Below are 13,054 nucleotides of genomic sequence, written 5' to 3'. Positions count from 1 at the left end.
CTATGCCAAGAAATTAGAACAAACAGCTATTATTTATGTGGAGCATATATACATGTGTTTAGCACTCACTTGAGGCCAACAAAGAACACAAGTTAACAAATGTGTGATATTTCTTTCACCATGCTGACAAGCTTAATATGTTTGGAGAATAACATTAAATATTAAAATGACTCAAAATTCCCTCAATAATTCACAGGTAAGGAAAAAAAATGTTTGCCCCAAATTGAAATGATAACATGAACAGACATAACTGCTCCAGGGACTGACAGCAGTGGATGAAAAATTCACGATACATTAGTTTTGGGTACATACTCTAGGAGTAGAGTTTAGTTATTATATACTTTAGTTTTATATGTGTGTGTGTGTGTGTGATATGTATCTCCACACACACATACACAGATATGTAAACTTTTAGTTTGGAATCATTTTAGATTTACAGAAAAGTCACAAAGATAGTACAAAGGGTTCCTGTACACCCCTAGCTGCTTTCCCCTGTTAACACTTTACATTACCATGTACATTTTTTTTTTGTTTTGTTTTGTTCTTTGAGACAGAGTGTCACTCTGTTGCCCAGGCTAGAGTACCATGGCATCAGCCTAGCTCACAGCAACCTCAAACTCCTGGGCTCAAGCAATCCTCCTGCCTCAGCCTCCCGAGTAACTGGGACTACAGGCATGAGCCATCATGACTGGCTAATTTTTCTATATATATATTTTAGCTGTCCATATAATTTCTTTCTATTTTTAGTAGAGATGGGGTCTCGCTCTTGTTCAGGCTGGTCTCAAACTCCTGAGCTCAAACGATCCACTCACCTCAGCCTCCCAGAGTCCTAAGATTACAGGCGTGAGCCACCACGCCCAGCCTACCATGTACATTTGCTTACAAATTAGTTTTAACACTTATTCTTATACTCGTAGTTTTCTGCACTTCCTGATAACTTACTTTTTAGTGTAGCTTCTCATGCTTCATTGCGATGAAGTTTAGTTTGGGAAAAATCTAGCACTTTTCCATAGCACCACATATGTATCCCAAGTACATAAAATTGCAGGTTGCTCTAAAAAAAGCAGTGCTGGATTTCCTCTTATATCAACTTGAGATTGCATTCCAGAATGGTACTAGGTTCACAAATAATTAAAGGAAGATACCCTTATGTATACAGTGCAATCTTTAAAATTAAATTGTAATATACATTGAGAAATGCACATGTATTATAAGAGCACTTCTTGATGAATTTTGACAAACTGAACACTTCTGTGTAACCAACAACCAAGTCAGGAAACAGCAATACCAGCCCCTCAAAAACTCCCTCATCACACTGTCTTTAAATCACTACCACCCCTAAAGTAACAGACCCGGATTAGTTTTGCATATTTTTGCATTTTCTTTTCTTTTAATTATTTGTTTTTAAGGTGGGGTCTTGCTCTGCCTACTCAGCCTGGAGTGAAGTATCATGATCATAGCTCCTACAACCTGAATCTCCTGGGCTCAAATAATCCTCCTACCTCAGCCTCCCAAGTAGCTAAGACTATAGGTGTGTGCCACCATGTCTGGCTAATTTTTTAATTATTTTCTTAAATAAAGATGGCAAACTCCTGCCTTGGCCTCCCAAAGTGCTAGGATTACAGGCATGAGCCACTGTGACTTGTTTTTATATCTTTTTTTCTCCCCCCCCATTTTTATATCTTACATAAATAGAATAATATAATATATACTATCTTGTGTCTGGCTCTTTTCCTTCATCATGATGTTTGTGAGAATCTTCCATATGATGTGTGTGGTTGTAGATCAATCACTCTCACTTCACTTAGATAGTATTCCATCACAGAAATATGCTATATTTGACTTATCTATTCTACCATTTGTGGGCATTATTCACTTTTCTGATGAGTATATAATAGGAGTGGAATTGCAGGCCCCACAGGTAGGCATATGTCCAGCATTAGTATATATTTCCAAGCAGGTTTAAAAATTGTACCAAATTAAACTCCCATCAGCAGATTACGAGGGTTCTGCCTGTTGCATATCTTTGTCAGCACTTAGAATTTTCCTCCTTCTTCATTTTAGTCATTCTGGTGAGTATGGAGTGATATTGCTTTACCTTTTAATATATTTATTGGCCACCTGTATATACTCTGTGAAGTGTCTCTTCATGGTTTTGCTAATTTATCTATTGGGTTATCTATTTTTTTTTAGTAATTTGCAAGAGTTCTTTGTATATATGTTCTGAACATGAGTCCTTTGCTGTGTATTGTGAATATTGTCTTCCACGCTGTGGATTTCCTTTTTACTTTCTTAATCTTTTGATGTACATACAGTATAATTTGTTTCTTTTCAAGAAACTTAGAACTTTATCTGTAATGCATATCTGATGTACACAGCATCAATTATGCAAAGTGACCTCACTGTTATTAAACAGGTAGAAATAGATCTGAAGATGTTAATTAAATGACAAAATAGACTGAAAAAATTATAAATCTACTGGATTTTAGATTACTAAAAATCATCCAGATTCTAATTTTAAATATTAAGTTAACTAACTTTTACTGGGAACTGAAGAAAATACATGAAGAATTTCAGAAATTAATTAAATTAGATGAGAGATTAAAAAACTCTGAATACTGGGTAGGACTAATTTTTAAATATGCAAGGATTCCAAAAGGTCCTTGTTGGGTCCCAGCTCTTATTGTTAGTAACTATCTTGCATGAGAACACCAAAATGGGTTGCGTTTACTGAAAATATTTTCATTCTAAAATATTGTACCAAGACAGTTCAGGGCACAACAATATGTCACTTTGAAGAAAATGTTGCTAGATTACCCCCATGAGAAAGTTAAGTTGACAATATAGCAACTCTTCAACAAACTTTAACTTCCCTAGTGAATTTGGTTCTCTTAGAAGCTTGGTGAATTGATAGGTTTAGAAAACTAAGGTCTGTATCTATCGAACATGGACAGAGTAAGTGATAGATAATTTTTTCTATTTCTTTCAGGAAATGATTTTTCCTGTAGCCTGGAGGTGTTTCTTAGAGACATATGTAACTCTGTTCTAGACTTACACATTATTGACTTCCTAGCTGACCACTACAGTGGCAGTCTCACTGAATTTTCAAATATGACAGCTATGGTGGCAATTTTTCGTGTGAAAAATAGAGCTTTCCAGTTAGCACTGAATCGAGACCAAAAATTCATTTTTAGGTGGTCTCCACAAAGACCATCAAAGAATCACCTACCTTTGGAGATTTGTCCTGAGATGGATTTAAAATAGTGACCTGACATTCAAAGTCACTATTTTTGAGCTGCCGGGGTCCATATCTCTGAGCTACTAGCTTCCATAAAATGAAATTATAGCGACTCTTGGGTAACTTAGATAGATCTTTCAAGTTTCAGTATTTATTCCCTGCTTTTCCTACTTCAATGCAACCAAATTCCATTTTACCTGGATATTTTCTGAGCAGGAGCAAACACCAAAATTAGTGATAGGTTCTCCACTGGTGTTCCATTTTTCCAGACTGTCTTTCTTTAAACACTGTCTGCAAATAAAAATGATATTAACATGAGGATGTGTGTGTGTGTGTGTGTGTGTGTTCTCGTCTTTATGTACCAGTATATACATAAGTACTTGGTATTAAATTCTGGTGTGTAGTCCTAGTTACAATTTGCTGATTTTTCATAACTTGAATATACATTGCATGGCCATTTCCTAGTGATTTGAGGTTTTGTGGTGGGGGATTGAGGGAGAGCATTTATTGATTCAATAGTGTTGAGGCCAAATCTCACTGAAGTGTCTTACTATGTCAGGATGGCGCTTTTTGTCTCCTTTATTCTCTTTGCTTTTTTCATCCTCTCTTCTGACAGGAAGGGAATACTTTAGCATAATATTAATAATACGCCAAGGTCAGGTTTACATGTGCTATTTACTATCTTGGAAGTTTGAATAAGCAATATTGCATAGTGCAAACATATGGGAATTGGAGTCAGAAGACTTGGGTCTCAGCTTTAGCTATAGAATTTACTATCTAGATTTCTTTAGACAAGTACCTTATACAAGCCTCAGTTTCTTTAGCTATAAAATGGGATGAATAATTCACAAGGTTGTGATTGTTAAATGAAAATATGTATACAAAAGAGCTGTACAAATTGTGACATCTAATGTTTATCATTACAGTATAGCATAGCTGTGGAACGAACTAAAGGAGATAGATCAAATCTGTTACACAGAGATTTCTAACAGGGAACTGCCCTCTTCTAACCAAATACACATACATACACACACACACACACACACACACACACACACACACACACACACACCCCTGCATACACACAAAAGGGAACATTGAAAACAAACAAAAAGCAAGAACCACTTACGGATCACTGGTGTTGAGACACAGGTTGTCAATGCCAGGGAAGTTCCACATTGCTGAGACCAGTCCTTTCGTGCTTGGGTGAGAATTCCTGAAATGTTTAAAGGATAGAAACAGATTCGTGACTCTGCCACGTTAACTCATGCTCACAAATAATTTGAAGAAATGAAACGTGCTGTTTATAGGACTATGTTCTTAAAAATCTAAGAAAGATGCAGTCTTCGGAAAAAAAGTATCACAGGAAAAAATATGCACGTGTCTCTATTTGGCTGCTTTGTTATTATAATTGTCATGTGCATTTAGTGATCACCTACTGTATAAATAACATTATATTATTCAGAATTTTGACATTGCTATTCAATATTTGTGAGACTAATAAAAAGATATTTTCTGTATATTACAACAGGTAATATACACATAACCTGGCTTTCTTGATTAAAGTCTAGTCATTAAAAACAAATATCTACTATAACTTTATTTTCAGGAGAATGCAAAAAAAAAAACTCTTAAAAAGCTATTTGTTGGCAATGGAAGTAACATATTGCAATATATCAAACTGTCCATTCCTTTAGCAGAAGCAAGCATTATGGGCCCTAAGCTCTTTATTCTTCAGCATTCCATGGGATTCACGCAGGTACAACCACACTCCTGGAAGATTTTTGGAAACATCCTTTCAGTTAGTGGAAAGAAACTTACGCATAGAAGGCTGTCTGTTTGGAGGTACCGTAAAGAGAGGGGGAGATCTGGATCTCTGGATAAATGTTGCTGGAATCTCTTAATGTGCCGAGGCCCATGGCCGTGGTTACGAAGACGATGGGGAGGATAACCTGAGCAATGAGACCTTTCCAGTTCCTGCGGGTGTGGTGGAACCTCTTGATGAGTATGGCCATTATCTTCTTCAGCAATAGTCCCAAACCGTCCAACCTCTCTCCTCTTGTCAGGATTTTGTCTAATTAAGAAAAAGAGATTTGATATAGTTCTGGAAAATCTTGATAAATCAAGTAATAAAGTAACTTCAAAAACTATGGATGGATGGTATAATATGGTGTGGTAGGAAATGCTTATATTTTAAAGATTTGGATTTCAGGTTCAGCAATGCATGTATCAGCCTTGGTCCTGAGCCTTCCACTGGGAAAATAAAGGACCCTAAAACACATCTTTATATAGAACTGTATGTAAAAATGATTTAAAAATTCTAATTCCCTATGCAAAAAACAGCCACATACATAGTGATTTTACATCAAAGTTAGATATCTAGAATTTCACAGGTGAATATTGTCCTCAAACTCCAAACTCTCAATGCATACTAAGTATGGATTCCTACTTACCGATACGCAAGAGATAATTTCTATCAAGAGATTGAATTCAAATAAGTAGAAATTAAAACACCAACCTAGTTTTAAGACCTCATTCCTATTATGAGTAACTTAGTTGATTCCAAGTCTAATTGATTTGCTCTGACTATAATGTGAGGTCCAGTGAATTCACCCTAAGTGAGGGAAAAGGAAAATCCTCTCCTCTAAAGTGTAGTTCTAGTTCAACCACGTACTCATTACCTTTTCTCTTTGGAAATTTGGAATGATTTTATGGCCTTTCCAAACTCCATTTTTACCACTAGAGTTACAAGAAGGAACTCACTGGAAAAATGTCTCTCCTCCACCCCTACTTTGAAATGCTTTTCAGATGCTAAGAAAAATTCTGTGGCTCTGAGAGTCAGAGCAGCTGTGGAGGCCATAAACCACTGCTTCCTCAATAGAGATTTATACCTAATAATTTCAGCAGCCCCCTCTAAAAACAGGTTCAAATACAGCATTCTCAGCAAAGGCCTGCCACCAAGCACTCCTTCATACGTGATAAGATGACGGTATTCCTCAACTCTGTGTATATTTTAAATTTTCTGTCACAAATTATGCAGCACAAAACTCATGATCTTCATTTAGCTGATAAGGAAAAATATAAAGCTGCTTAATTTAAAATGAATTCCAATTAAACAGAGTGAACACGTTTAAATGCAAACTCATATCTCCACAAAAGGGAATTGAAGAAGGAGCTGAATATTTTGAATTAATTAGTATGCTTTTCTGTTTCTTGAGAAATTACATGTGGATGACTTACAGGTGTATCAAATGGAATAAATGTGCTTTCTGAAAGATAATGTCAATGAGGGGAACATTTTGACTGAAGAATAGTTTCAAATTATGAGACAAATATTGAGGCAAATACTTAGCATTTACTTCCTAAAGCAGATGACCACTTTCTAATCAAAATTCTCAATTTTATGGACTGTACAACTGTATCCCCCAAAAGATGATAGATGAGGACATATTTGCCTCAAGTCTTGGAATTATACAAACACCAGAGATGATCTTTTCTGAGTTTTAAAGCCAGGCAAATGTTTAATTAAAAGTTCTGTTCCTAGAGATTTTTCCCAATTTAAGCAAACTGTCGAAATGACTACTCCATAATTTATATATCATTTTACTATATGCTACCTTAAGTAAATAGAGTTTCCAGAGGTATAAATTAACTGTCAGAAAGAGAATAAGAGACCATAAAAGTTATTTTCAATAGAGCCCAATCCCTTAAAGTCATATCAAGAAACATGATTTTTCAAATACATCCTGTATGAAGGATTGCTGAGTTGGGGAGAACCTATTATTAAAGATTCTTAGCCACCAAGTCCAATTTAATCAATTCAGAGACTTTCCTTCAAAAGCATTTTCTCAGCACCTGAATGTTCCAGAGTTGGGGGAGGTTAGACATGTTTTCTGATGAGGTACCATAAGGAGTGATGACTCTTTTTTTTTTCTTTTTTTTACTTGTTTTTGATGACTATTGTCTTCACTTAGGCATGTCTAATAACAAACAGGGAGTGAACCACCTCACAAGGTAACCTTGTCTGTTGCCAGACAGCACCAATTACAAGAAGAATTTTAACTCAAGCATAAATCTGAAATTGTAGAAGTTACATCTTGAAAACGATTTCTGGTGGGTAGGAGGAATACTCATTACCACCCTATCAAGGGAGGTCTTCTACATTCATTCTTCAAAGTACTTTGGAAATAGAGAATTTGATTTGGTTTAATGAATATTTTGTATATTATAATAAAAAAGGAAGCTTATATTTCTTTAGTTTTTTGAACGTAGAATGAAACTTTACAGTTGAATTTTAAAAAATCAAAATCTTTCCTGTGATTTTTCTCAATTATACAATTTATTGGAGTTAAGCAAAATATCCACGAGTGGCATACCGTCTCTGTCTGTGAAGTTGCTGCTGCTCACAGATAAATCGTCAGGAGTTGAGATGCCATTGGTATTGGAACTCCCAACTTTCTTTTGGGTTAAGTACTCAAGACTCATGTTACTATTTTTGTGTGACTCTTTAGTCAAGTTCAGAAAGACCTAGAAAGAGAAACCAGATCACTTCATTAATGTAAAAAGTGCATGTCTTTTCTAATGTCTAAGCTTAATTTTGATTTTGAATTATCATATTTATTGAGGCAAATATTTACCATCTGACTTTAAGTGAATATTTTTGTTTGTAAAAGATACGTGATCTATAGTTGGAGCAACATTTTATTCTCAGAAGTCAGTCTTACATAAGAACAGGATTGAAATAATTTTAAACTTTTCTGATTTTGTGAAATATTTATATATTTTTTTAAAAAACCTGCACATGTTTATTCTAAGGGAACAGCAAGTTATATCAGTCTTAAGAAAAAAAAGAGCAGTCAACGTGTACCTCTTCCACAGTGGTGTCTGAAATGCCATAGCACCCTATGTTGAGGTCACCCATGCCATTGTCCAGCGCTCGCAGGAGCGACAGATAGGCTCCCGAGACTTTGGTGCTGAACGGAGGAAGCACATAGACAAGCTCTCCCCCAATATCCTCCTTGAGGTAGGCTTCGGGAAGGTGTGATCGGATCATTGCTGTCACGGCCATGGTGTCACACACTATATTTGCATTTAGATTTTGACTCTAGAGACAAAGACAGAAGTTAGACACTCTCTTCTCTTTACACTGTAGCGAACCAGGGTCCCAGTGAGAGGGGGGTGAGTTCGTTTAGGCCACTGCAGACCTGAGTCAGATCACACGTCACTGCTTCAGTGCTCCCTGTCCCATTCAGGGCTCCTGTGGTTGTCTGCAAGTCATTACTTTACTAGCCCCATCCTCCTACTCCACCTCATTGTCCACAGTCCTCCCTCTCGCTTACTCTACGTCAGCAAGTGTCTTTTCTGTTGCTAGAGGGCTTCAGGCTCAGGCACACACACACCCATGCCCACCCAGGACCCTTGAAATTGCTCTTTCTTTGCCCTCAGATTGTGACAGGTCCATTCTCGAACTGGCTCCAACTCTTGGTTCACCTGTCACTTTCTCAAAGCCCTCTTCTCTTATTACCCTACTTAAAAATGGCACCGCTCAGCATTACTTCCTTATTCTATCCTGCATCATTTCCATACACAGCAATTACAAAATAATTTATTTATTGATTGTATCATCTGAATTCCTCACACCTCATCAGAATATAAACTCCACAAGGCAGGAATTTTCATGAGTTCATTGCTGTATCCCAGTGCCTAGGACAGTGCTTGGGTACACCATAAGGCATAATAAATACCTAATACACAAATTCCTGAGTGAATCAATGAGTATACCAATGAACTATTTTTTTATATTTGAAGTCACATCAGGATGATTAGATATTAAATAATTGGTGGTAGTCAAAGACTGCCTAATAGCATATACATCTTGCACAGTATTGTTAAATCATACACTATGTGAGGTGGTACAGGGATCCTTAGTGAGCTTTTTTGTTCTTCAAAAGATGTAAAAGCACCACTGACCTGTCTAAGTTATAGTCTCCACACTGTCGTTTGAGAAGTACTGATTAGAAGGTGAATACATGACTTCACATTCTTTTAATTTGCTCTTGATAAAACAGAAAATCAAATTTTTGGCCATATAAGTTGAAATGTTAGAGGAACTAAAAGCTGATTCTCCATCAGTAACATTAAGGTGCAGGTCATTTGTTACCTAGCGCATTGCTTCTCAATGTGCAGTCCCCTGACCAGCAGGGCAGCATCCCCCGGAACTTGTTAGAAATGGAGTAACTTCTGGTGCCACTCTTAGACCTACTGAATCAGACACTCCTGAGGTGGGGCCAGAAATCTGAGTTTTAATCAAGACCTCCAGGAATTCAGAGGCTCACTCAAGTTTGAGAACCATGAAGCTAGCATATGAATGAATTTTAGCAATGAATGAAGTTAGATTCTGCCTCCATTTCCTATAAAAAATTAATTTATGACTCTGTAAGGATGTATATTTTCTCCCCTACCAACCTTCTTCTTGGTGAGCGTGAGGTGATATCCATCCCCAAACGTTTCCTTGAGGTAAAACGGTGACCCGCAGCACCGCAGCCCGCCCTGCTCCAGGAAGGCGATGCGGTCACTCAGCACTTCAGCCTCGTCCAAGTGGTGTGTGGACAGAATGATTGTTCTGGCTTGAAAATACAGAGGAGACCCACAGGGAATGAAAACCGAAGCCACAGGTCCCAAGATACACAGAGTTAACAAGAGTAAATCCTGTGACGTCATGAGGAGAAGAGTCATGTTTTATGAGCTAATTGAAAAACTCACTGACCACGAGGAACTTCCAAAATGATCAAAGAAAAATTCAGAAGGGGTGTTCTTAAATATTTGGGGGTGTCTTTCATATGAATCGGAAGCAAATTAGTATTATGCTGACTGGCTAAATGTCCGTCATTTGTCGCGTGGGCATTGGCAACTCTTCCCAATCTGTCAGTTTTGCTCCTGTGACTTCGTTTTGCACTGTTTTTATTCCCTTTCTTCACAACAAGAAAGTGATAATTTTATAGACTTTTTGAATATTCCTCTCTGATTAATCCACTCCACCCTGATTACTCCTTTGCTTCACATCCTGTTAGCACTTATTTAGTCTGTTTTCAGTTTATTTTTATTTGTGTATGCTTGATATCTCTAATTAGATTCTTCACTCCTCTAAGCAGACTTTGGAACTTCTGTTGAATTTGCGGGCTCTCAAAAGGGCCAGTTAAGTGCTCAACTCACAGTGGGCACTAGACAGATAATAACAAATTGACCCAGAAAGTTGGCTGGGAGAAGAAAAATCTTGGGAAAAGAAAGAGCCAATCTTAGACCTTCAAAGGATATCATACACAGAAAAAGCTTCGACTTGCGTTTGTGTATCCCAGAGAGTAGAATTATGACTCTTGGGTGGAGAAGTTAAGAAAAAGTACTCATACCAGTTTTGTTCTTGCATATAACATCCCATATACTTCGGCGAGAACACGGGTCAACGCCAGTGGACGGTTCATCCAGAATTACTACCCTCGATCCACCGATGAGAGCTATGGATATAGATAACTTCCTCTTCATTCCTCCTGACAATGTTCCAACTCTCTTATGACGATGGCTATACAGCCCAGTATCTTTTAAAGTCCTTAGAAAATAATGTATGATGGTTATTTTTTACAGATAGACTATTTGAACACCGGAAAAATACAATAAACATAGTGATAGGTATTCACTAAGCAACTATTATGTGCTCAGTTGGATACAATAAACCACTGAGGATTCATGATATAGTTTTCTATCATTTGTCACCCAGTTGTAGGTACCAAATTAATACTCAGAAAAATCACAAGGGAATATATACTTCATTTGTTTGACAAATATTGATAGAGTGCCTGCCTATTTTTTTGCCAGGCTCTGTTATAGTGCTTGGGAAAAGCAGTGAGCAGATAAAGTCTCTACTCACAAGGAGATTATGTTCTAGTATGTGTGTATATCGAGAGGGATGCATGGAAATCCAATCAATAAACATATTCCTAAATAAGTTTATAATATGTCAGGTGGTGATAAGTACAATAAAAAATAAATAAAACAGGGTATGTGAGATAAGGAGTGTCTGGCACATGCTATTTTAGGCATCTATTTTATACATGGTGATGGATTGAGAGAAGGTGACATTTGGGCAGAGACAAAGAATGTGGTCATTTGACCAGGAATAAGCCAAATGGCTGTCTGAGGAAGGGTGCTGTGAGTAGAGGGAAGAGAAAGCAAAAGACTGGGGCAGGCCTGGTGTTGTCAAGCACACGGCTAGGCCAGTGTGCCTAGAGTAAAGCGAATGTGGGAGAGACTGGGGGAAAATGAAATCAGGAGTGAGATTGGGGGCCGGTCATAGAGGACTTTGTAGGTATTGAGAAAGACCTTACTGAGTGTCACACTGAACACGGCAGGAAGCCATTGGAGGATTTGAACCCAGGCATGACATGGTCTGATTTGTAGTTGAAACAGATCACCCTGGTCCCTCTTCCCAGATTGCACAAGGGAAGAGTGGAAGCTGAGAGTCTAGTTAGGAGGCTTGGACCAGTGTAGTATCCATGGAGACTGGAAGCAAAGGATTTGGGGCAATATGGGAGCCAGAGATGAAGGGAGTTAAACAATTTCAGTGTAATAACTGGCTGGTGAGGATAATTAAATGTATAATCAAATGTATACAATATTAATTAAATGTATGCAATATCAAAGAAGTAGAAAGACTAGAAAGCAATTTTTTTGTGAGAAAACATTTCCTGTTGGTATTATTACCAGACCTTCCTCAACCAAGCTATGGGTCTTTGAGAGGAGTCAGCAACTCATGTTCTCATGCCTGTCATAACTCACCTTTTTACTTCCTCATGGAGCTGCTTTTTAGTCCAATGAGGAACTTTGATGGAGCCATATAAGAGAAGGTGCTCCTTGGTGGTGAGGTAACTGAACAGGACGTCATGCTGCATGCAGACCCCCATGTTCTTTCGCACAGTGTTTAGGTCTGTTTTGATGTCTTTTCCATACACAAAGATCGTACCTGCTGAGGCCCCAAACAGCCCAGTCAACATGGAACTGGAAGTGAAGAAATGATACATTAGGTATGAACCAAGCATTTAAACTAGATGTCAGGACTGAATATATCTCAGTTGTTAGTTAAAAAAAAATGTTATGGTGTATCTTCTTAAGCAAGGACAAATTGTGAAATAAAATGGTATTAAATTGCTTCTAAGTAATTTTAAGCGTTAAGTAAGCACTACATGGTGATGGTGGTTGTTGGAATAATGACAAAAGTGGTTGTGCTTTTTCATTGCACATACACTCTCTCCTTGAGCAAACTCAAGCACTTCCCTGGCGTCCCTCAGTATCTACAGGCTGACATGTCTCAAATTGATATCTCTAGCTCCGGCCTCATCACTCAGTTCCAGCCTTGCTCTATACCTCTAACAGATACAGCCACTTCTCGGTGAGATGTCTTACAGTGTCCTCATACTCAACATGTTTAAAACTGAGCTTATGATCTGTGCCCTCAAAACCACACCCTCATTGAACTTACCACTGTCAGTGTGAGATACATTCCCAGAATGGTTGCACGAGACTGGAATCCCAAAGTCATTTTTTATACCCCCCTCCCACCTCTCCATTTCCATGGCTACCACCACAGGGCCAGCCCCCATCACCACCTGCCTAACCCATCACTGTAAGCTCCTAACTCTGCTTCCCACATGCTGCTTGTTCAACTCCAGTCCTTTTTCCTACACTGAGACTAGAGTATTTTCACCTATGTAATTTCCCATCATCTTTCAGATGATTAGTAAACTGGACCATATTTAATACCCATTT

At 37.8% G+C, this 13,054-nt stretch overlaps 1 protein-coding gene across 1 annotated transcript in view; it reads right to left on the bottom strand.

Annotated features, from left to right (window-relative positions):
• Nucleotides 1-13,054, bottom strand: part of ABCA12 (ATP binding cassette subfamily A member 12) — a 162,653-nt gene that overhangs the window by 27,290 nt on the left and 122,309 nt on the right. Inside the window, exons 29-36 of the mRNA XM_045560161.1 lie at nt 12,068-12,286; nt 10,645-10,841; nt 9,704-9,864; nt 8,106-8,342; nt 7,615-7,765; nt 5,060-5,312; nt 4,368-4,454; nt 3,436-3,529 (exon numbers count right to left, since the gene is read on the bottom strand). Coding sequence (XP_045416117.1) covers nt 3,436-3,529; nt 4,368-4,454; nt 5,060-5,312; nt 7,615-7,765; nt 8,106-8,342; nt 9,704-9,864; nt 10,645-10,841; nt 12,068-12,286 — 1,399 coding nt within the window. The remainder of the gene's footprint in view (nt 1-3,435; nt 3,530-4,367; nt 4,455-5,059; nt 5,313-7,614; nt 7,766-8,105; nt 8,343-9,703; nt 9,865-10,644; nt 10,842-12,067; nt 12,287-13,054) is intronic.

The sequence above is a fragment of the Lemur catta genome, chromosome 8, assembly GCF_020740605.2.
Source record: "Lemur catta isolate mLemCat1 chromosome 8, mLemCat1.pri, whole genome shotgun sequence".
In the NCBI taxonomy this organism is placed as follows: domain Eukaryota; kingdom Metazoa; phylum Chordata; class Mammalia; order Primates; family Lemuridae; genus Lemur; species Lemur catta.
Note: the sequence above shows the minus strand (reverse complement) of the source record. Positions and strands in the feature narration are given on the sequence as shown.